Source organism: Diabrotica undecimpunctata, chromosome 3 (genome assembly GCF_040954645.1).
Source record: "Diabrotica undecimpunctata isolate CICGRU chromosome 3, icDiaUnde3, whole genome shotgun sequence".
Classification (NCBI taxonomy): domain Eukaryota; kingdom Metazoa; phylum Arthropoda; class Insecta; order Coleoptera; family Chrysomelidae; genus Diabrotica; species Diabrotica undecimpunctata.
This window is the reverse complement of record NC_092805.1, coordinates 139,221,455-139,248,331: the sequence shown is the minus strand read 5'-3', so window position 1 is coordinate 139,248,331 and position 26,877 is coordinate 139,221,455. Positions and strand designations below refer to the sequence as shown.

At 30.8% G+C, this 26,877-nt stretch overlaps 2 protein-coding genes across 2 annotated transcripts in view; one reads left to right on the top strand and one right to left on the bottom strand.

Moving 5' to 3' along the window:
• Window positions 1-1,273: 1,273 nt before the first annotated feature.
• LOC140436186 (uncharacterized) lies at window positions 1,274-4,508 on the bottom strand. Its single transcript, XM_072524887.1, has 4 exons — window positions 3,893-4,508; window positions 3,653-3,803; window positions 3,327-3,446; window positions 1,274-2,883 (listed from the first exon to the last, which is right to left on the bottom strand). The coding sequence occupies exons 1-4, from the start codon at window positions 4,151-4,153 to the stop codon at window positions 2,672-2,674; spliced, it is 744 nt and encodes a 247-aa protein (XP_072380988.1). The 5' UTR covers window positions 4,154-4,508; the 3' UTR covers window positions 1,274-2,671.
• Window positions 4,509-10,059: 5,551 nt separating this feature from the next.
• Window positions 10,060-26,877, top strand: part of Con (leucine rich repeat protein connectin) — a 1,033,948-nt gene continuing 1,017,130 nt past the window's right edge. The window contains exon 1 of the mRNA XM_072527025.1: window positions 10,060-10,187. The gene's annotated coding sequence lies outside the window, so the exon portion shown is untranslated. The remainder of the gene's footprint in view (window positions 10,188-26,877) is intronic.

Here is a 26,877-nt window from a genome sequence, read left to right as displayed (position 1 = left end):
TCACCAACGTCAAATAAGACTTATTCTATGAATAAACTCCAAATAAGTTATTAGTCCAATATCGGCCAAATAAATATTTATTCTTCGAATAAGTTGACAGCTAACCTCACTTTAAATATCAATAATAAAGAAAATTCATTAGTTTAACTTGAAATTATCAACAATGTATTGCAGGTAAACGTAATTATATCACACAATTTGAATTTTGTATACATATATATTTATTTTAGATTATTATCTTCATCATCATCATCGTCTGATGACGGAAATGAGCAGCGAAGGAGAAGACCACGCTTGCAGCTGCAACGAAGAAACCCTTTTGCTGAATTTGATGATGTGGACTTTATAACTAGGTTTAGATTATCAAAAAATTCAGTAGATCAATTATTAAATTTGATCGGTAACCAATTGCATCCCGTAAGCAACAAAAATAGACCAATAGATGTGCGAAATCAATTGTTAATTGCTCTTCGTTTTTATGCAACAGGATCGTTTTAAATATGTACTGGTGATCACTTTAATGTTTCAAAAGCAACAGTCTGTCGCATTGTAAGAAAAGTATCCCATTACATTGCCCTATTACGTCCTCAGTTTGTACAATTGCCACAGAACCGTAATGAATTAAATAAGGTGCAAAATGATTTTTACCAAATTTCAAGATTTCCGAGGGTTCTTGGAGCGATAGATTGCACCCATATAAAAATACAAGCTCCTGGAGGAGAGCATGGTGAGTTGTTCAGAAACAGAAAAGGATGGTTTTCGATAAATGTTCAAGCAACATGCAATGCCCAATTAAAATTTATAGATATAGTTGCTCGGTGGCCTGGAAGCGTACACGACTCAACAATTTTTAATGATTCCCTCTTACGGGCCAGACTTGAAAACAATGAATTTCCTGACTGCTACTTATTAGGTGATAGTGGATATGCTTGTAAGAAGTATTTGTTAACACCACTGCTGAATCCACAAACACATTCAGAACATGCATACAACAGGGCTCACATACGAACTCGGAATGTTGTAGAGAGAGCATTTGGAATTTGGAAAAGACGTTTTCCATGTCTTTCAGTGGGTATGCGCATCAAGGAGCAAACAACGTTAAGTGTAATAGTTGCAACTACTGTCTTACATAATATGGCAATTGGAATAGGTGATGAAGTACCAAATGAAGAAATACCAATTGCATTAGAACAACCAGAACTTCCACTTCAAGAATTGCCAAATAACCATAATGCTGTAAGAACAGCTTTAATTAATACATTTTTTTAGATATTATACTTTGCCTTTGTGGAATTCACCTGATCAAGATGGTTTATTAGCACACTAGTACACATTAACACAGTATGTTATCCTGCTACTGTTATAAATGAATATTTGTCTTTTTTAGATTTAAAACAAGTTTACCCATACATAACTCTCATAACATATTCTTAGATTTTTTCTTTTGTAATCATCCTTAGTCAGTAACTATAGTTCAAGCCTCTGATTTAATATTGGAAAATAACTTTCATCACACTGCAACTGAATGTGATATTTGTTTAGGTACTACTTTTAACTGGTCATCCACTGAATCATACTTGGACTTTGAAAATTTTGATTATGGTAATCTTAATGATTATTGTGGACTTGTCAATTGGGCTTTAACTATTGTAAAGAATAATATTGAAACTACCATAAAAATTTTTACCAGGTATTGAGTAATGGTACGGCAAATTTTGTTCCTATTAAAAAGTTTGTTTCTTCTAGCTTTCCTCGATGGTATCCTTCCTGTCTCTAATGTGTCATATTGGAAAAAAAGAAGGCTCATATGACCTTCAAAAATTCTCATTCCCGACTACATTGTTTTTTCTAGTTTACGATCTCAATGTAAAAAACTTGACTTGGGAGTGTTATAAAGCTTATATTACTGGATCTGGAATAGCTAACCTTTTTGCATCTTATTTTTCTTCTGTTCTGGATATTGGTAACTTTTATGATTCTGATCACAGCTGTCTATAATTTAAGTCTTGCAGAGGTATTCTCAAGTATTCAAAGTGTAAATGATAACTTGACCTATGACCCTGAAAGATCTCTTCTTATTTTCTCATAAGGTGTGTTTTTACTTTTGAGTATGTGTGTTGTTTAATCAGTCACAGTGTATTCACTTATATGATATAGTTATTTATATGTTGCTGCTGTTTATATTTTTGATTGTTGTTAAACATAAACATATTTAAAATTTAACTGCAAAAAAGGGTCCTCTCTTTAATAAATAAATAAATGTTAGGTGTTCTGTTAATGTGTTGACGATATTTATAATGTATGTTTTTAAGTTTTAGATTTTTGTAAATTTGTTGTAAATAATTGTGTGCTATTTTATTTTATAGTTAGTTTAGAATGTTTATGTTTATATTTAAAGTTTAACCGCAAAAAGGGTCCTCCCTTTAATAAACAAATAAATGTTAGGTGTTCTGTTAATGTATTGACGATATTTATAATATGTATATGTTTTTAACTTTTAGATTTTTGTAAATTTTTTGTAAACAATTGTGTGGTATTTTATTTGACACGATTTATACTAATACTTATGCATAGGGTTTAGCCTGTATAAAGAATATTATATTGTAAATAAAACACATTTTCTAAGGTATAAAGTATTTATTTATTGATTTCTCCTATCTCTATTTTTTTTTTATTCTGCTTCTGCTTTTTTTATTGCTAATTCTACTTGTCTTAATTCTAATTCCACTAACTCCTTACGCTTTACAATATCTAATATTTCTAATTTTTTTTCCAAAACTTCTTTCTTCTTGTTCCCCATTTCCTCACATTCAGTACATTTCCTCTTGCTTTTTGGAGTTTTTGATGTTACTGATTCACCTCGCTGAGATGAATCTTTCGCATCTGTAAAAAAAAACATGAATTTTTATGATTTGAAAAAAAATGTGGATACTTATATGTCATAAAAAATATATTTTTAAAATATAAATATATAAATGGTTTCAAAATAGATAATAAAATTATTTAAAATGTGTGTTTAATAAATTTCCCAATAGGGCTATTCAATGCTTCTCATTTGTTGCTAGCACTTGTTATAATGTTATTTCTATACATCTGTCTATTTCATTGTTTTGGTCTTCAGTTTTGTTTATTAAAGTTCCCAAGTATTTATAACTTGATACTTTTTTAATTTCAATGCTGTTTATACTAATATGTGCTGGTTGTGTCATGTTTTTACTGAAGACCATATACTTGGTTTTTTTGATACTGATATTTATGCCATGATTGTTGCAAGCCATATTTATGTTTTTAAGTAATCATTATAGTGTTTAAAATTATATTATTACCTTGTATTACGATTCTTGGTAGAATACTGCTGGACGTACTGGGGATATCCATCGCAGGAGGTGATAGAAGTGGTATGTCGTCCATATCAATAGCATCACCTTCATAATGGCTTATATCACCTACAAGCAAAATAAGGATAAATGCAATTGTGTTATTAAAAACTGTTTGTACTTATTGCAGACACAATGTGAACATAATTGTGGCATGTATAGGGCTTTAAGTAGTCAGATGATATGTAACCTTGACTATTTTATGTTAATCTCAAATAATACCTTAAGATATAATACTTTACCTTTACTTAATAATATATATAATAATACTTTACCTTGATAAACATCCTCAGGCATATGCATATTATTGCTATCATACCTCGTCTCTATAGGGATTATTTGGGGTCCCATGATAGCAACAATCCTGTCATCTTGAGGTGTCATCACTGGTACCTTCATACCACCTCCTGTTATGTATGTTTGAACCTGTAAAAATTGCAAGGCTTAAAAATTTCATTATAAAAAATATTGTTTAAAATTCATTTTAAACATATCTATAATTTTATGCTCCCTACCTTATCATCAGCTTTGAGTTTTTTAACTCTTTTTTTGAGTCCCTCGTACAACAGTTTCAACTGTATCCCATTTCTAATCCCAGTTTTGCTGATACTGTTGTACTCGGTAGCTATTTTCTCCCATGCGGCATTCTTTTGTTTGGACCAAACACTATCCGTTTTCTTGTTTTCAATAACATGTTTATATTTTTCAATTATTGAGATTAAGTTCTCCTTTTCTTCCTCTAAATAATTTTTACTTCTCTCGCGTTTTTTGTCCATTTTCACAATAAATTCACAATTCAAAACCACAAGTAGACAACAAACAGATTTTTTTTATATAAATTATGTATATGTATTGACATTGACAATTATAATTATTTTGACAAATTAATCAACCAATGTCAAATATTATAGGTTATGTATATGATTACAGTGAAAAATAGTGCGCTACGCTTGGCCAAACGCCTAAGAGGTGGAAGTCAAGAGAGGTGTCAACGAGTACAGTCTGTGGAAAATCATTACACTTTGAACTTATTCGACGAATAACTAACTGTGGATTACAAATAGTTATTGAAACGGAATAAAATTTATTCTACTAATAAATTTTATTCGACGATTAACTATTCAGTGATTTATTTGTCGTTGGTGAAACCGGCCCTTGATGTTTCATCTAAATAAAACTGATCGCATTCACAAGGTATTTTATAAATGCAATTCTTTGTCCTTTCTTGATCATTGTTAGGTTTAGTTTTGGACAAAATAGATCTCAACGTGTTTGTTGTTTTGAATGTTTTTTTAAACTTGAAGTGTCAAAAAATTTTACCAGTTCTTTGCTGTGGTAGTTTCGTAATTCAAAATGGCGGAAAGTATGAAAGGCCCTTCAAACTGTAAAAAACAAGAAATATTCCTGCCTCCAGACATAGTATTTCAAAAATTAGTATGATTATTAAGGGACGGACAACGAGAAAACGTTGCAAAATATGCTCCGAAAACAAAATTAGAAAGCAAACAATATATTACTGTGAAAAATGCCCTGATCAAACCGGATTTTGTATTGAATGCTTTAAAATTGCTCATATGTGCCGATCGAACCCAGTCAGCGATACACTAGAAATTCTTAGCCAGGTGCGCATGACTCAAGTCGGAGTCAAAAATTTAAATCACATTTTATAGATAAATATACACTTTATTTAATTAATTTAATATTAATATATCTTCTAATATCAATTACAATTTTATTTTGTAAAAAAGTTATTGCCGCTCCTGGGTAACACCTCTCGAAAAAAGTCAGAAGCGACTGTGTTAAGAGCCAAATATTTGATGCTACGTACAATGCTTGAAATAAAAAAAATGTGAATATTAAGTACCCAAAAAGTACTTTCTTGAAAAGACAAAACCAGAGACATAAAACTAATAAGGCAAAAACCTTCTCCAGAGAAGAAGTAAATACATTTTAACTAGAAGCCCCCGATGATAATTATTTATTAACAAAGTAAGATATTTCCAAAAATTAAATACGCATATTAAAAAAATATTGGCAAATATTGTATTAGAAATATGCAATATTCATAATTCTGCAAAGTTGACATATGCGTCCTGGAAGCTCAACGAGTTGATGCGCCGCTCACTGTTAAATATTAAGGCGAGTACCGACCTACAAACGCATGCGGTGAGCAGCCACGAATACACATACGTGTGCAAATGTGGATGGCGCTTTCGTAACCTCTCGCCGCATGCGTTGCTTATCTCGAATGACTTGAGCACACATGCTGCGAGCCAGAGTGGTGTCGGATTTTTCGCACACATCAAAGGAATCAAAGGGGATTTGTTGCATTTGCAAGACAAGTTCGGATTTATTGAGTTTTATTCATTTTATTGATTTATGTGTAAAATGGAGTGGTCAAATGAACAATGTTTGCAATTAATAGATTTATATGAAGAAAACCCTATATTATGGGATTCACAAAATAAGTTTTATTATTCAAAAACAAAAAAAGAAGATGTATGGGAGTCGATTTCAAGAAATCTTGATATAGATTCAGCAGTTGTAAAGAAGAAAATAAGCAGAAATTGTCCAGTATTAGATTCTAACGCCAAATCTACTAGTAAATCGGACTTCATTTGTAGGGTTCTTTTTTTAAACAAATGCGTCGTCCACCATCGCCCATTTTTCCTTTGTTTTTTCTTTTTTAATGAACTAATAATCACAAACGCAGCACTAACCATAAGCAGCTGCTGAGACATTATTTCACGAATGGATGGAGCGCCTTGAGCACGCATACATATGCGGTGATTTCTAACTTCGTTTCGTTTCGCGTTTCGTTTGAGTACGCACGCATATGGGTGGCTTCTCACCGCATGCCTGGGCTAGTCTGTACGCGCCTTTACGTTGTAGGTGCAAGGTCAAATCTCAGCGTTGTCAAATATTTTTGAATTATTTTTTCTTTATTTTGTTAGTTCTCCTCATTTTAGGAATTTTAGAAGCATGCAGGTGTGTCAACCTTATTAAAATGGCCAGTAAAAATACAAATATGCAGAGAACGTTTGTAAGCAATAATTCACCTGAGAATAGCCCTTATTATATCGACATTTATAGGAAATGTCAATATAATAAGAGCTAGATTGTATGAAACAACTAGTTGGAAAAAATTCTATCGCCAAAATTCCTACACAAATTGCAGAATTTTTAAAACTGCCTAATGCCATATATTATACCGAGCCTAGTTTTAGAAGAACCTCGGCAAGTTTACTTGCAAATTATGGAGCAGACATTCTTGATTTAAAGCAACACGAAGATTGAAAGTCTACGAATATCGCTGAAGGGTATGTAGAGTAAAAAGAGGGTATTATCTCTTGCAATCAAGCGAAACAATTTATGAAGTTAAAGTAGATTAAAAAGTACGAGTATTTTCGTAGGATACCAAGCATTTGATAAAATTATTATTAAATATATCACGAAAACTACGTTGGCTCCAGCTCTCACTTCTAGTGATATTCAAAGAACGACTTCTTAAAATTGCACGATTGATAGTAATATAAATAATTGCCCACTCAAGTTAAACATATTTATTTAAATTATTTAAAAATAAAAAATGACTTGTAATTTGAGTGAGGTGTAAAAATCATATGTATCACATGGGGTTAAAGTGCCTTTTCTTCCCTTGAATGGTTACTAAATGAAACTTCATTCTCACTTTGCTTCCTTGTTACACAAATAGCTATTTAAGTCTTTTTTTTTTGGTATTTTAACTATAATTACATTTTTTTTTATTTATATAAGGTTATTAGCGAGAATCAGATTTACAATATTAAATATATTATATATTAACAAAATTAATAGCTTTTAAGTAGTTTAACATATTTGTGAATTAACAATTTGCACCAAGTGCTTTCTCTTAGTTTATTAAGATACCATAATTGATTCTTGCTGTGAAGAAAACTGGACAGTCTACAACAACATGTTTCACTGAGAGTTTAACGTTACACTGCTCACATTTTGGTTCAGATTCTTTAGTAATTAAGAACTTGTGCGTAGCACTGGTATGACCTAATCTAAGACGAGTTATTGTCACTTGATCCCTTCTTTTAGTGGGGAAACATCTCCATGGTTTATTGTCCGGTTTAATATTCCGAAGATCGGACACTGAAAATTCCCACCGGTTTTGACACTCACTTAGGATACGCGATTTGTTAACACTTGAAACATCACTAGCTATCACGTATTTTACAATAATAGAGTCAGCTGAATTGACGGCTTCATGCTCACACTTATCTGCTTCTTCATTATCTCTAATACCATTATGTGATGGGATCCAAATAAAGATTACCTCCTTATTACAATTTTCTATTTTCTATTTTCTATTTATTTAATGATTGGTTTGTGAGCAGCCACTGTCTGTATCGGATACTAGGTCGTGTGGGATTTGCATCTGTAAGTGTTTTAGAAGAATTTTTCTTAATTACTATTTAAATGGGAATAAGCCACAATTAAAATTAAAAAAAAAAAACCAAATTTGTTTAATTTACTAATGTTTGTATTTTGAGAACGATTTCCGAAGTGGAAAAACGTCAATAAACGTATTTTAACCTTTAATTGTGGCTTATTTCCATTTAAATAGTAATTAATTTAAAATGCCACAAGAAAATAGCTTCAGAACAATATTAAAAATTTTTCTTAATTTGGTATTTCGTGTCTTTGTAGATCTGTCTTGAGTATAGGGATATATTTTGCTTAACATATCGATGAGAGCTGTAAAGTTGTTTGTATAATTTTCAACGGTAGTAAGTGGATCGGGTGAATTCTTTATGTTGTCGAATAGGTCTTTTATCTGAACATAGCTTAAAATAAATGGTGGTGACTGCTGGTTTATGAATGCTTTTAGAGATTTACGTTTATTTTGTTTTTTCTCAGGATTAAATGGTATTTCCGCTGGACTGGTAAACTTCGGTTTATTAGTGGTATCATTGGAAGGCGGAGAAGGACTTAAGGTATCGTCAATAGTTCTTTTTGTACTGCTCTGTGAAGATTCAATTTTCATATGTAAGGGTAGTTGTTTCGTTCGCAGTTTGTTTTATATTTAGTTGATTTTCTGTAGTTGGGGTTTCTGTTTGACTTAAAGTAGATGTCGGTGTGATAGTTGATATTTCTGGAGGGCTACATGTTGAGATTTCTTCTGCTGTGGTTGGAGAAGTAGGATTTGGGTTTGGATTGATAGGGTTTTTGCAGTTAGTTGCCGTATGCCCATTTTGTTTACAGTTGTAACACGTTCGGTTGCCGCTTGATAAAAAGATTCTATATGAAGTATTATCGTAATTAATTAAAAACTATTCTGGAATTGTGAGATTTGTTGGGCTGATAAAGATTTGTCTCCTAAAGCTCATTATATGATTAAATTCGGGTAAGGGTGCACCAATTTTTAAAAGGGACATTGTAGATAGAATAACAAGCCCCATGGATTCAAGTTATTTAATGAATACATCATGATGAATGGATGGGCAAACATTAGAGAGAATGATTCTTTCGGAGGTAGTTACATACCGTCGAGCTTGTATAATCTGGTAATTAACTTCAATGTTGCCGTTATTTTCATTTATGAATTTTTCTACGATATTTTCAAATGATAAATATAAACATATTCTGCTGTTTGATAATCTAGAGCAGAATAGTATATTTTTTGGATGGATGATTTCTCCCAGGGGAGGAGGTAATCTTGTATTTTCGCATCTTCAATGGAATTAAAAATGATAGCTTGCCGTTTTGACGGAAATTTTTGTTGTGTTAGTGCAGTAGAGTAACTTCTTTGTGTAGAATTATCCATTTGAGAATTGCCTGGTGAATTTATTTCATTGATTTGCGACATATTCGTTGATGTTTAAACATTCCTAAAGACAGACCTGTCCGCCGTCAGAAAAAACCGGCCAGAGATACAGGTCCATGGTAATTAAATGTTTTTGTTTATCGTCAAGCAAATATGGATATGAAAATTATCAATCATGTTAAATACGTACTGATTATATATTTTCGGTGAAATTTACAGTAAAACTGTACTTACAGACTAGCAAAAGTGAGTTCAGTTGATCATTAATAATTTCACAAAGCGTAGTTAAATTTTGAAAACTTGTTCTCACTTAATTTAAACTATTTCGGGAGCCAAAAAATAAACACACCGTTCCGATATACTATCAGGATCGGACCCCCCCTATATTACATTATATTTATCTAGTTTACCATTTTTGTCCAAAAATCGAAAGCCAAAATAAAAAAAAAGATATTGGGAAAATACATTAGAATTTCTGTGTTAGTAACCCCCACAAATCATATTTTTACGGTACGAAAAAAATCCGAAATTTGAAAATTGACGAAGATCCCCGGCGACGGGAAGTTGCGTCAAAATTACTTTTTTTATATAAATCGCCCTCTCATGTTTTATCCAAAAAAGGGTTCGATCTATACATTCTTCTATTTGACGGATATTATTACAGCAAAATACTGCAAAAAGAAACGACTAACCAATCAATCACCATAACAAATGTGTGGGTTGTTCCAAGCAAGCCTTGACCACGATACGTGGATGTTTCTTATGTTTCCTGCGATGTAAATCAGGCTCATTGTGACTGAAACATTTGACGCCTGCGATGTCTGAATTGCGCTCTTCGGCGAAGAAGTAGCCGAAGCCGGCAGTTCCGTCGCGACGCTCTGTGGACCAGCACACGCGCACGCCACCTGCGACTGTGATTGTTCGGAGATTTATGCTTACGCGGATTTTCGAATTTCAAACAAGTTTGAGAAAAGTTTTTACTGGACATAAAAAAGGTAATGAAAAACTTTTTTAATCCGGAGTTTGGACCTAAAATATTTTATTACATTTAGCAACTGTCGCGATAATCCCATTTCTAAAATTTTAAATAACTTTATGATATACTGGATCTTACAATTTGTTCGATGAGAAAACAAAAAAAAACTCTAATATGATAATTAAATTAAAATTGGAGAATATTATTTTAGGGATATGAATAAAATACGTTTTTGCTCAAGTCTATTTTGATATATTTATTTTGTATATACTAGATATTTTTGATTATCTATATGTTTATTCATCGATAATATAACTTACTATAAATGTTATTTGGTATTAAACTTGAAAATTTGTTTTGTATTTAGTATAAAAATAAAAACATAAATATTTTTATGATTGAAAATATTAGAGTAAATTGAATTGAGTAAATTATTAGAGAAATATTGTATTGTATTCATACGAATAACGTAATAAAAACTATTAAAAAATTATGAATTAAAATTGCCATAAAAAATTATTTATGATATAAAAGAAGTATAAATATAACATACAATTTAATTATAATCCATGTATATAACATATTATGTAAAATAATATTACATACATTTGTTTTTAAAACGATTAGTATAAGCACATCCAAATTTAACATGTTTAAAGAGAAAAATTTTTTTTTGGTTAAAGTCATATTTTTAAAAGTTCCTTTATAAAGTCCCAATCTAGCCTGATATGATTATAATAATATTAATAATAAATTGCCTTTATTAAGTCTGTAAAAATTTACAAACACGAGATACATGAGGCGAAGTCTAGCTAGAGCTACTCCACTTAACGTCAAGATTACAAAGTTAGTTTGAAATAACTAGTTAATTGAAAAAAGTGATTTATAATTTGGCATAAATAATAATAAAATGTTGAAATGATAGAAATAGTCATGTGGCTACTAGAAAAATAATATAAAGAAAATAATTTGTGATATTATGTGATAAATGATATGAATGATAAATAAAAACAAAACTATCTAATGGTAACAATAACGACAACAATATACTATAATAACGTTACTGCGATTGTAGTAAAAATTTCTTATAATGCCGCTTCATGAAATCAAGAGATTTACGTAGTAAAGTAAACGATCGCTGGAAAATAGCTAATCTATATCTTGGTAACATAAGATTATGAGGATATCTCAGAGTCAGATTATGAGCATCTCCACGAAATACTAATTTGTTCCTTAAATAAATAGGATTTGACGACGAAATAATTGGATATATCAATGGGGCGAGGTGATACTTGTATAAAATCTACGGTTAACCATTAAAGTTCTTTTATTTTTCATGATACACGATCATATTTTCTTATGCCAAAGACAAAACTGCAACAATTATTTTGAATTTTTTGCAACCTTAATTTCGTAACTTGATCTAAGCAAGGATAAAATACCAAGAGCCCATAATTAAGAATTGACATTACCATAGTTTCACAAAGTAACTTACGCAATTTAAAGTTTAAAATGCCTTTACTTCTATACAGTTGACCCATAACTAAATATAACCTTTTTACTAAAAGAGTGACATGCTTTTGAAAACGTAGCGTACGGTCATATATGACTCCTAAGTTTTTGCAACTATTATCATTTTTTAGAGGTTCATTTTTTATAATTAGTTTTAAGTTATCCTGAACAGCGGCCTTATAATTTTTTTAATATACAACAAAGAATTACATTTTTTTAGCATTTAGTTTAAGGTTATGTCTAGTGGAATAAGTACAAATAGATTCCAAATCCTGATTTATTTTTGTGACGCTTGATTTACAGAGTTAGGTTCAAAACATAAATACAGTTGTCTGGCGTCTGCAAAAGAGTGCAATTTTAAATGATTTAAAGATTTATACAGGACGAAAATATATATTGAAAAAAGAAGAGGACCAAGAACCGAACCTTGAGGCATCCCTGAAGTGACAGATGCAAGTTCTGATAAATTATTAGCGATTATGACCTTTTAATAACGATTTATCAAATAAAATTTAAAAAACTGTAGGGAGGTATCATCAAATACAAAATATTTCAATTTGGCATACAGAAAAGCGTGATCAATAGTGTCGAAGGCTTTAGAAAAATCAAGCAAGATGACTGAGGTTGTTTTTCGTTTATCAAATGATCGAAGAATATTATCTGTTATGTCAAGAAGCAGGGTCGTTGTACTAAACTGTTTTCTAAAGCCTGATTGTATATACCTAACTATATTTTTTCTAAAAATATAATCGTATATCTGTTTATAGATAACCTTTTCTAAAATTTTTCACAGTCCCGGCAGAATGCTTATTGGACGAAGATCATTAGGTGATTCAGGTTTATTTGATTTGGGCAGTGGTTTTACCAAAGCGTATTTCCAAGTGACCGGAAAATAACTTACCTCCAAATAACAATTTATAATGTGCGTAATATAAGGAGCAGTAATAGAAAGGGAGAGTTGCAGCATCTTTGCAGAAATATTATCACATCCAACAGCTTCCGATTTTAACCCTAATATTAGTGATTTAATTTCATTAATAGTGACCATTTTAACCCAGAAAATAATATCTGGGTTGAAAATATTTTACTGATACCACTGGGTTGTCTCAGGACAACAATTTACAGGGCTAAAGACAGACGTAGAATAATTATTTATAGAGATAGGATCTTTAAGCTCCTGAGGGATCTCTATTACTGGTTTATTTACAATTTTGAATCACCTGATAGCTTTCCAAATATCTTTTTTATTCGAAGAATAAAATAACCATTCCGATAATTTAAATAACCATTCTTCGACAGACGGACTGCGTTACTAACTGCGTTTCAAAGATCTTTATAATAACTATAGTCTAAGACGTTTTTAGTTTTCTTTTATTTGGCTATAGCAGCATTAGGAGTTTTCATCATTATAAAAATCATTTTTTCACATTTACGTTACAATGTACAAAGATTTACAGAAGTATTTTTACATATATATTTGGAAAACCTAAAAACTAGACAGACTTACTAAAACATTTATTGCACATTTTAGTACTTTATCAAAAAGGTATGCACTTAACAAAATTTACTAGATATCATTATAAAGATTATTGTCTTTTAAAAGTCCACTAAAATATGTTCTGTTAGCTGTAAATTGCACCTAATACACATGGTGGGATCTTCATTGGATAGTACATTTCCTTTGATTTGTCTGGTGTGGCGTAACCTTAACTTTGACTTAAATATTGTTTATATGGGATTAAGCCACAGTTATTGAATTACATTTTCACTAATGTTTGACGTTTCGATTTCCATTCCGAAAATCGGTTTCAAAAGAGATTATTTTAAAAATTATACGAAAATGTATAAGAAGTTGTTATTAGATTGTGTATTTTTAAAATAGATGGTTGACATACTTGGCCTTAATCTTGTAGTCAACAGCATGTTTATATTTAAAAAAATCTGAGAGTGTTGTTATTACCCTATAAAAATATTCTCTTTTAGCGACATTTGTTTTCCTTGCCTTATGCCACCAGGAGAATTGACAAATAAATGTTATTCTCTAGTATAAAAAAATACTTTCGATTCTTTTTATATTCATAAATATGCGCATATTTAATTATTGTTTATTGAATAATAAACACTGTGTTATATGCTTTTATGATTTTATTATACTTATATAGTATTTTATCAATACTAATTTGCCTTTATAAGCAAAATATTGAAAATAAACAAATTAATAAACAGGTCCAATAATGGTCCAATAAATCACGTTATTGGACCATTATTTCTAGAAGATAATCTCCTTGGATTGCCAAAAGTGATCCAATAGAGCGGCCGGCCAGATCACCGGATCTATCGTCTCTGAATTTTTTTTTTGGGTTAGGTTAAATCAAAAATATACGAAACTCTGCCTGCAGATCTTGCAGAGTTGCGACAAAGAATTATGACAGAATGCTGATTATTGATACCGGAGGTATTTGAAAATATACGAAGAGGCTTTCAAAATATACTGTTTTATAGTATGGTGGTCACAGGAGGCCATTTTGAACGTCTAATTGGTTAATTTAATTAAATTTTTTATCTTTTGTTATTACTATGTTAACCAGTAAATTAGTTAAATCCAAAATTATCTTCAAAGTTATTCCAAAATTAAAAAAAAAGAGTGTAGAGAAAAAATACCTTATAAATGATGTGCCACTTGACCACACTTACTATTTAGAACAAAGGGGGTTGATGTGGGGCCGTACGGGGTTACATTTAAGGGCATGAATTTTACATGAAAATTCGTCTCCTCCCAATAAAAACAGTATTGTTTGACGTGTTTTTTAAAATTTTCAAGAAACTCTTGGTTTTTGAGTTACTAGGAGGTGGTTGGTCAAACTTTCGTTGAAACACACTTTATATTTGTAAGCTTTGTCCATAAAATTGAACAATTTTTAGCGACCATGAAGCATATTTTTATTTTATATAAAAAAAATTGGTTTTTAATATATTTTAGTTATACCAAACGTCAATTCAATAAAAAATAAAAGTCAAACTGAATATTTTAACCTAGTTTACACTTAGATGTCTATTCAACTAATTTTTGATCTATGCGGTATCATCCTGGCAGCTGCATTCTTCACAGATGGGTAATAGATGCTCCAAACACATAAATTTGTGGCACTTGTAGTAAAACTCCGGTCAATATACACATTTAAAAAAACAAAAATTCCCGAAAAGCCAAATATTGGTGGAGAGCTGTGGTTTACCATTACAAATAAAGTTTTAAAAATTCCTATTGATCGTATGTCTGCTACAAAGGTATGTGTGCTTTTTTTATAAAAAAAAACTTAAACCAAAGTTGTAGATCTTAAAATTCTCTATAAAAATTGTCCATATAATTTTTTTCTGAGAGTTACCATTCCTGAGTTATCGTTTCTAGGAGTCATCTTATACATCATATGCACACATTTTTACGCCAACTGTGAGGTAGTGTACTCGGCACGTACTTAGTCAAAGATCAAAATTTGAGGTTTTTTAGATTTTTCTCGAAAACGGTAAGTTTTATCACAAAAAACTTAAATCACAGTTGTAGATCTGAAAATTCTCTATAAAAATCGTCCACAAATTTTTTTTTCCTGAGAGTTATTATTTCTGAGTTATCGCTTCTAAGAGTCATCTGATACCTATATGATATGCACACATTTCCATGCCAACTATGGTATAGTGTACTCGGCACGTTTTTTACGGTAGTTTCGCCTGCAGGCATGCTCCACTAACTGTCATAGCAATTTTAGGATAGTTTAAAGAAACAACACCCGTCAACTTCTAGATATTACCTTATGATTAATATTGATTATTGATATTGCCAGATTGCAGATTCATACTCTTTAAAGTCTACTTCAACGGTAAAGTCTTCTTCGATTTTTTCTTCTTCCTTTTCCTCTTGCTGGATGTTCATAAATTGTTCAAATCTGACTAAGTCATTGGTCTCTTCATTAAAATCACAGCAATCTTCCTCTATTGTACTCAACCGGAGAGCGTGTACACCAATTTTCAAGGTCAGACTGACCTTGGCAATTGGTACATGCTCCCAAAATAATTGCCCCAAGTTGGCGCCCAACGTGGGGCAATTGTTTTGTTTCTACTTCTTTCTTTATGTATTTGTTTATAAAAAATTATACTTAATTTTATTTTGAATTAATAAATAATAAAACAAAAATTTTTTTGAGCTAGCTTTAATTGGTAAATAATCTCAGGGTTTTACGTCATTTAATCACAGAAATGCAAAACCAATACTCAGAGGAAGCTCATGGATAAATAATATTCAAAAATTAAATATGACTGCATATTAAAAAAATGTTTCTACCAAAGAAATCAAGACACATATTAATGACATCATAAGTTGCAAAAAACAAACAATCTATGAAAAGAGTAAGTAATTAAATATAAAAAATACCGCAAGTTATTTTAAAATAGAAAATTACCCAGTATAGCTACAATAATAAATTATGGTTGCAAGAAATAATTTAAAAATATTTTAAGAAATAATTTTAAAAAAGACCTCACAACAGAGAATATTGTTAGAAATAAATATAGAGTTATATCTGAATTTAATTTTAAGTTTTCAAAAAATATTACTTTGTATTTGTTACTTTTACGGATGCCTACAAGGCTTATGGTGAACGAAGAAAAACACATTTTTATTATTTTTTTTTCTTAAACACAAACTGCTCCTTTCAGTTATCGGGATAACTAATACAGTTATCTTTACACTGTCTCTACACTTACTGTGGTTTTCTTTCATTTCAAAAACTCTCTTGGCTTAACACCCCCTTTCATCAATAACTTTTCTTTCTTCTCATTGTTCAAAACAAATATGCCTCTTTCTTCATTTTTACATCTTCAAATTTCCCAGTTGTAAGTACTTTAACATTTTCTAGGAACTCCACATTCCCGACTTCTTTCAAACAACCTTTTTTGTCAAATGCACTTCAAAACCAATAAACAATTCCATGAATATTATCGATTCGATTACAAATATGTTAACAAAGACAATTTTATACTGGGTAAAACCAATAACTATGTTAACAATAGATAAACAAATAGGTATTTTACATTTTAAATGCAAGAAACAAATATTTAAAAAAAAAATACTTTAACGTATTACAAAATGACAAATTTTATATATACAATAGATAGATTTTCTTCTTTTTCTTCGCTGCCTTTATTTATGTACCATATTCCAAATTACATATTTATATATCAAACATATTTCTAGATGAACAATTTGACATCAATAGAGATCAACTGGGACCGTATTAGAGATTGTTGTTTCATATCTTATAACAGATTCATCAGCATCGTCGAATTTCTCTTTAACAACACTTACTTCTCATTTAATGGTAAATTCTATCAACAAACTTTCGGTACCCCTATGGGAGCAAAGATTTCTCCTATCATTGTAACTTACGATATGGATTATGTATTAGACTGAGTCATTCCTTTACTATCCTTTCAAATTCCATTTTTTTTTTAAATATGTTGATGATATCATTTTGGCTATACCCAATGACAAGGTAGATAAACTATTAGATACTTTCAATGGTTATGACCCCTACATCCAATCCACTATAGAGAGGGAAGATGGTAATTGGTCCGTCCCCTTTCTCGACATAAGGATGATCCGGGAAAACAACAACATTAAAATAGATGGGTATCAAAAACCGATCCATTCTGGTAGATACCTTAACTACCACTCAACTTAATCAAACAGATGAAAAATAGAGTAATAAAACTATTAGATCCTTCATTTCATTCAAAAAACTTACAAATTCTACAGAAACTTTTTATTTCAAACGCCTATCCAACACCATTAGTGAATAAGATTTTGTTTAATACTATCCATAACGAAGATACTTCACCTTCCTTCGCGACTAACAACGCTTATCCTGATGTCTTAAGTGGGATCCCAGTCTCGAATACTCCTATCAACAAATATTTTTCATTACCATATTTCAGAGATATCACTCCGGGGTTAACAAGGATTCTGAAAAGTGTTGAAAATAGCTTTGGTAATAATAATAACAACATTAAACTTAATGTGACTTGTAGATCAGCCCTAACAATTAATAATCTTTATTGTACGATAAAATATAAGACTCCCATAGATTTTGTAACATTGTCTACAACATTCCATGCCTCTCTTGCAGCAACTCCTACATCGACCAAACATCTCAATTATTGAAATCACGTATTACACTACACAAAAGTGACTCTCGACTTCACCCTGATCGTTGTGCATTAGCCAAACATGTCCTTTCCACTGGTCATCTCAAGGACTATACTAACACTACAATTCTCCACCGTAAGAACAATAAATCTAAAAGAGAGTTCATTGAAATGTCTTATATTATTCTTAACGATTTCTCCATCAATGTTAAGAGTGACATTAAGAATCTAAGCGATATATACCACTTCTTACTTAAATCAGATACCAAAAACAATACAACATCACAGATAACTAACTTGACTGATATATCCATTAACAACTAACCTACTTTAATAAAGATAACATTCCCTTGCTTTTCTTAGATACATCTCAATAAGATATTACTATAATAATACATGAACAATATAATATAACTAATATATATAAATAATATTTCCTTATACTGGGATTTAATCTTCATTCGGTTTCACCAATGAACCTTAACGACATAAAGATTCAAAAGAACTACTTGAATTGTCAGCACATGCGTTCTGGAAAACAGAACCTCACATTTAAACTTTCTAACAATCAAAAATTTAGTTATGGGCGACAATTCAAAGAATTAGCTCCTTTTAAATGTAGTTACATTGCGTTTTTCGATTAACCTTGGGTAAATGTTTGCGTTTTAAGTTCAAAGCTACCATATATTTCCAACGTTAAAAAAACTTTTTTTGCACATAGTAACAAAAAACACCACTACGTTGTTACTAGGTCAGTTTTTTAATATTCTAACTGTATAATTCTAAGTAACGGTAAGGTCAATAATAATTTTAATAGATATGGTAGCTAATTATAATTTATTCTCTTTCAGCCCTGAAGAAGCCAAATTAATTCTCTTTGGCGAAAACGTTCGGCGAAACAATTGATACTCATTAGAATCTTTCTTGCAGATTTCCCCAATATTTAAGAGTTTACTATTTAACTTATCTGCAAAAATTAAATTTTATATATATATATATATATATATATATATATATTTACTCTCCATTTATTGTAGTTTACTGCATGCGGTTTCGAAATTGATGGAAACAAATTTATTGATTATTTATAAATAAATAAATACATATTTTAAAATAATATTCGAAAATTGCATATCGTGTTGACAAGTATTTACTGTGATTATTTTCATTAACTATTTGTTTTTATATTTACACAATAAATTAAAATTTTCGTGTATTATGCATTGCATAATTAATAGTAACAAACTTGCAAATATTTTGATTGGTGTTTTTTTTAAATATTGATGTATTTTAATTGTATATTATGATATTGTATTTAATTTTCACCAAAACAAAATTATTCGAAAGTAATTAACACTCATTAATAGTATGTTGGTTAAACAAGAGATTATTAATATATTATGCTTTCAAATAGATTTTATTTCTTTATTTATAAACGAAATAGCAGAGAAAGTAGATGTGGCTAATTTATTCTTGATACGCAACATAGACTTATCCTGCTCGGGTGTTGAAAAGGTCACTTTCATTAGACGGGCCTCATGTCTTGCAGAAATCGGATTTGCATTACCACCTTGTATTGTAGTTAGAATATCATTTACTTTGTTATTATCTTCCATAGCAGAATTAGTTTCTGGGACGTTATCTAGGACTCTTTTATCAAAAACGCGTCATTATAATAGCATATTATCTTTTTTTTTCTGTTTGGTATCTTTTTTTATTTTTACTTGCTTACCTCCTCTAATATTATATTATATATAAGAGAAGAAATATTACTACTGGAATCCCCTGTCTGATTCCAGTTGTATTGTTAATAGATTCTCGGTAGGAGGCACTGTCAGAGAAAAACAGGCAATTTGCCTATATAAAAGAAGAGGAATTCTAATCAAAATATAAGAAATTTCTTTACTATATATTAAGTAGAATTTTTAAATCTCATCCTCACTTGGGGCTACAGCCCTTCGTGAATCCTGACCTGCCTCAATACATTCATCCATACTTCCCTGTCAAATGTCTGTCTTCTCCATTCTCCTACTTTAATCTTTCTTAAATCGTCCTGTACATCATCCAGGAAAATCCGAATTTAATTTTATTGATGTGTTTAAAAAAGATTGTAATGAAATACAGCACCAATAATTTAGACCAACTAATGAAAATTAAAAAAACAACCAACAGAGCAGACCACCACGTCATTATGTTATATTATAGTCTTCTAAATAACAATAAAACAGTATTTTGGCGACATCATGTGTTGCGACATGTGATGCGGAATAACAAATACGAATGAATTCTGCTAATTTTGCATAATTGAGGAATATTAGACTGTTGGCGGAATCATGTGCCGATTTATTGCAAATGAATGTTAACGTACATGGCAATATTGAGAAAGAATACGAATCAACAGATTGAGATTTATTATTAACTCAGTACTTTCCTTAATTTGACTAAGTAACTCGTAAACGTAAATCAGATATTAATACTTTTCTTTTTAATTGCATAGACATTTAGCCAGTTGTAATATATTCTCTAATCAGAGAAATACACGATTCTATATTTAATACAAAATTAAAGAATAAATAATAGAAAAAAAAATACAATAAGGAAATATACGGGCTTACTTGCTTCCAGTCTAGGAGCTCATCAAAATATTGGGCTCCTCATCAATATGTTGGGAAGAACTTACTTAACTTCTAAATAGAGAAAAACGTTACTCTTTATAATAACGTTTAAATAAAATATTTAGAATTTGTTTAACTATTCATGTTGCACAAATTTTTTCTACTGCCAAAATTCTTAAAGAGAAAATAAATAACTAATCAACGTATGATACAAAAAAGATTTTTATTTATTATTAAGCAAACAAGCCATTTAATTAAACCTAGCCTGTAAAACATATTCATCCCTTAGAATTACGTTCGTGTGTAACAATTTATTGGAGCGATGTGTATTAACTTGAGTAAAACAGGAATTACTCTACCTCGCCTCAATGATCCAAACCATCCCTTTCCTCCCACAATCTGCTTATACCACTTTTTTATTCTTAATTTCCCTTTTAAAACCACTTAATTTTGGATAATACATAAGATAAGATTTTAAATATAGGTTAACTTAAAAAAAAGTTCATTCAATTCAATTCATTGGTTCCTTTATAAACTGATGTTACCAAATGTATAAGTCACGTGAATGAGATTTTGTAAGTAGCCTAGTTGCGTCTTTATACTTAAAATAGTGATAATACAACATCGTTTAAACACCATACATCAACAACAAACAACAACATTGACGAAACAAACGAGAACAACAGTTTTTAGAATCACCGTATTAACTTAAACTACTCTTGCAATAATTCACTACCAAAAAGTTTACCAAAAAAACAATCAGACTTTATCCCTAAAAAGTCTCCTAGATACGACCTGATGACCGCTAAAAACCTTAAAGAACTCTTCAAAAAAGAAACTCTGTACTTGACACAGATATTTAATGAAGTTTTAAGAATGGGCTACTACCCCATTCCATAAAAAGTGTTACACATTATTGCAATACCTAAGCCAGATTAACCTGCAAAAGACATTAAATTATATAGAAATGTTTCTTCAACGTTGAGTTTCCCAAAAAAATCTTTATTTCGAAAATAAAAGTTACAATTTTGAGAAATTCTACAAACTACTACATTTAATGATTTTAAACTTGACTATTGAAACATAATAATTACAATAATAATTAAAATATTGATTTCTTCCTATTTATAACGTCGGATATCGGAATCTGCTGATTCTTAATAGTAAGGGAGCTTATGGCTACATTTCTCCTCCCTCCATTGGTTGAGACTTCGTCCTAGAAGTTTTGGTTACTTCGGCTATCAGCTCGTCTAATATCTGGATCTGGGCAGGATGCAATTTTTCTCCAAATAGGATTTTGGAAATTCGTTTTCTTTTCCTAATTAGGAAGATTATTAGGAAAGCTAAAATAGTTAAAAATATTATAACAGAAGTGGTGCTCAGTCCTATTGATAATCGGGGCAGTACTTCTATGGTATCTATTGGTTGAATTTGGCCATGTGTCTCTGGGATTATTAATTTTTCAATTTTCATCTCATGGTTTGGTATTAATTTTATTGGAACAATTTTTGGAATGGAAATGTCTTGAGACGTGTTTTTATTAAATTGGATACCTTCAATCATTATTGGTACATCTGTCGTCAAGAGGCTGGTTGAATTAATTTCTATCTGCTGGATTCTCATTGGGTGAACTATTCCTAGCAATATGACTTTGCTGGTTTCTTGGAAAAAGTTCTCTGTGATTAATGTTTTTGTGCAATTATCTACATTGGGTATGTTACATTTGAATTGTACATAGTTGGAACAAACTTTGTTATCGCCTTGTCCTATACAAGTGTCGAACCATTTATTATTTGTATAGTAGCTTGCAGGTGGCAGAATCATAACATGATCTTTGTTTGGAATGGGATAGATTTTATAGGTAGTGTAAGGAATTTCATGGAGTATAGGGATTTTAATTATTATGAGCATTGTATTTGAAGTTTCACAAACTAAAGTTTTTGTTGACTCTATAAGTTCATAAGGGTGTTCATTACTATTGGGAATTGAATTTCTGGGATAAATTTTGAGAAGGTTCTCTTTAAGGTCTGTTATTTCCTTTAAAGTGAATAAAATATATGCAAAAATGTAAAAATATAAATGCAAATATATATAACAAAATCGTTGAAGTAAAAATGTTCTAAATAATATAAATTCATTAAACAATAAATATTAAATTCAATGTAAATGTTTAAGAATTCAATAAAAATAATAAATGCTCATAAACAATGGTAAAGAAAGGAAAAACTTACGCAAGGATGATCGTGTTTGATTTCCAATACATGTTTCTCTTTTACCAGGTTCTTCAGGATTTCATTAAACTAATGTAGACCTGGAAACGACTATATTTCTGTAAGAAATATCCTGTGGTTCGCAGCGCCAGAAATGTTTCTTCAACGTTGAGTTTCCCAAAAAAAATCTTTATTTCGAAAATAAAAGTTACAAGTTTGAAAAATTCTACAAACTACTACATTTTATGATTTTAAACTTGACTATTGAAACATAATAATTACAATAATAATTAAAATATTGATTTCTTCCTATTTATAACGTCGGATATCGGAATCTGTTGATTCTTAATAGTAAGGGAGCTTATGGCTACATATCTATATATACCTATAAGCCCACTTCCAATGATGTCAAAGGTTTTTGAATAGCTACTGTTAAAAATGTTACAACCAATTCTTGCCAACTAATATCTAACCACCAGTTTAGATTGAGACAACATCGTGCCACCACTTAAAAAATAGATAAAGTCAGTCATTTTACTCATGAAGCTATAGAAGAAAGGAATACCTTTGATAGAGTTTGGCACACTGATCTACTTTACACACTTGGGAAAGAACTTTCCTTAAATTTATTAAATTTATTTATCTTTAAGTCCTAACTCTACAACCGGCATTTACTAGTAAGAAATTACGATAGATACACTCGTTTAAGTCTAATCAAAGGAGGGGATCCACAGGGTAGTGTTCTGTGACCTATTTCTTACCTGACATTAACAGGTAATTTATGAGCAACGACATACACAAGCAATAATTTAAGCTTCAGACCCTAACCCCAACCTTGCGTCTCAGCTACTACAGGTCAATCTTATAAAAACACAAATTTTGCTGAGACAGTCAATTCATATAACATTCACTAATAAAAAAAACACATGCCCACCAATGTCTTTAAATAACCAAGAGTTACAACAAAAAGATCATGTCAAATACCTGGGTATGCATCTCAACCGGCGACTAACATGAAAGAAGCATATATTCATAAAAAGAAAACAAGTGGTCATTAAACTAAACAGACTTTACTGGTTACTATCTAAAATATTACAACTATCTCTACATAACAACGTGATATTATGTAAATCCGTCATAAAATCAGTATGGAGTTAAGAGATCCAGCTGTAGGGATTAACGTCCAGGTCTAATGTAGATATCTTGGAGAGGTTTTAATTAAAATACCTACGCGTCATTACTAATGCACGATGGTACGTACCTAGTCAGTTTATTAAGCATGACCTTTAACTCAAGACTGCTAAAAAATATCACAAATTGCTCCCAAAAATATGCTCTGAGGCATGAAAACCATCCCAACAATCTTGTAGCAACCATTATAAGGCAACTAGCAAATCAAAGAGTAAAGAGACACACTTCCAGCGATCTTTTAACAAGATTTGTAAATGAAAATAACACATACATTAACTAAGAAGATAAATTTCTTGCTGATACTGAAATTTAAAATTTTACGAGAAGTATTTGTCTATTAAATTACATTTATACATCTAATTATTAGTATACACTGTTGTCAGGATCGCCATGTGTACTTTAAGTACTGTTAATAATGTTGCGGTCGTTTGATCTATAGTTTCATTGTTTTACCTGAGATATTAATAAAATTAAAATTATATCCAAGAATATTATAATAATTTAAGTAGTAATTAAAAGTAATGAATCCCAATACAATACGTGGTTGGTAACTTACTGCTGTCTGAAACTAGACAAAGCTTTACCAATTTTTTTTACTCTTAAGTTGCTTAAAAATAATAAATGGAAAGACTGATATTATGTTTTTTTTTTTAAATTTTAACCAATTATTTGTAACACTGGTAGCTTTAATTACCATCAATATTGTTTTACTCCTAAGAGGAGTCACTTCACTAATCCTTTTCTGCTCTTTTCGTGGTTTATTTATTCTGAATAATCATATTTTTAGCTGCTTCATATTATATATTAGAGCTACTGTATTTTTTAAGAATATAATTCTTTTTCTCCTTGCTTTTGTCTTTTATTTAAAGATAAGCTTCAAAATAATCTTTAAGCGAATAAAAAGAAACTCTTACATATTTTAGAGAACCAGATACTAAACTTACGTTTTATGTTTCCTTTATTATTCTAAGCGCATAAGGGAAAATTTTTAACAGTAAACCCTCAGATTAGTTTCAGTTCAATATTCAAGTCATAAATTGGATATTGCACTGGATCTAATCCGATTGACTCTTTGGGAGATTCTCCGGAGGATTGAAAAGCAGTAAACGCTCTACTAATCTAAGTTTTAGTGTTTTGAAGTCGTTACATTAAAAAGTTAATTAAACATTATTTTATACAGGGTAACTGTCGTTATTGTGTAATACTACACTTTTAAAATGGTATGTGAAAAAATTGAATTCTTAAAATTTTACATGTATTACATAACTATATGTCGCTACTTAAGGGTTGTCACTCCCAAAGGTACCTTATAAGGAGGCGCTTTTAAAGGTACAACTAACAGATCAACAGCATTTTATTTAATTAAATTACAACTGACTTTAAAATAGAAATTTACAGTATTTATAAGAAAATAATTGATGACGACCTGTCTGCAATATGTGCCGAAACTACTAATCGGCTGGACTATTGAACTGCAATACCGCTGACAATCGGGGTTAATGTATCATCATCCGCTACTCCCGAAACTGATTAGGTTCAAAATTCCAACATTTACCCACCGCGAACTATGTTTAAAATTATCCACAAGCGACTAATTTTGTATCTAGAAAAAAATATAGTCCTGCTTAATCACGCTTCATTCCTAATCGAAACAATATTACTAGTTTAGTTACTCTTCAAACAGAAATAGCTATAGCTCTGCTACCAAGACGTAATCGCATAATTTTTTATATAAAAAATACTTTTGATAAAACATGTAACAGTCCATGTAGTCCAGGCTTCAGAGAGTTGACTCCTAAAAATCATAAAAACAAGCTGAATTTTGCCAAGAATATTAAATTTGGGACCCCAAAAAACATGCAAAAAAGTTTACTATTAGCCTGATCAGCCATTTTCTGAAAATTTTACTCAAAATTGTACAACAACGAATATACAGGGAATGCGAAAGAAACCTGAGCGACAATCAATTTTGATTTCGTAAGGGGCTTGGTATAAGGGAGGCATTATTTGGCCTCCAGATATTACTACAAAAATGCCGAGATTAACGAAAAGACGTGTTTCTCTGTTTTATCGACTACGAAAAAGCGTTTGATCGAGTAAAACACACAGAACTCATAGAAACCCTAACACATAGTATAGAGCATAATACTGTAGCACTTATTAAAAAACTATGCCATGTCTGACAGCAGCATTGCCAATAAAAAGAGGAGTTCGTCAGGGCTGTGTACTTTCTTCACTGTTATTCAATATATATTTCGAAAAGATCTTTTAAAATGCCCTCGAAAATATTGAATAAGGAATGAAAATCAACGGAAAATACGTAAACAACTTAAGATACGCAGACGACACCGTCATTATTGCAAACATTGCTGAGGGTTTACAACGAGTTTTGAATGTCATAACCAGAGAGGAAGATAGCTTGGGACTAAATATAAAAACAAATGAAACAAAAGTAATGGCTGTTACACGTGCACCAAATGTCGACATTAATATTTGTATCTATAACAAACATAGAGAACCTGTACAAAGATTCCAGTATCTTGGTTGCTGGATAACAAACGATCTTGACCACGAGGTCGAAATACGTGCTCGTATAGAATATGCTAGGTTCGCATTTCAACGAATGAAAAAATTCCTGATAAACTCTACGTTATCGTTATATATCCGATACCAATTTGTAAAAACGTTTATTTATTCCATATTGCTATACGAAGTGGATACATGGACTCTCGGAATTACAAGTATGAGGCGTATAGAAGCCTTTGAGATGTGGGTTTTTCGAAGGATGCTGAAGATCTCTTGGACAGAGCACGTGACCAACAACGAGGTGCTAAGAAAAATGGGTACTGAGAGAACTCCTAAATATTCTAAAAAACAGAAAAACGAGTTATCTAGGACATAGGACATAAGGACTGGACAGGCATGGACACACATTCGATACTAAGAACAGCTGAAGATAAAGAGCAATTTGCTGTAGTTATAGCCA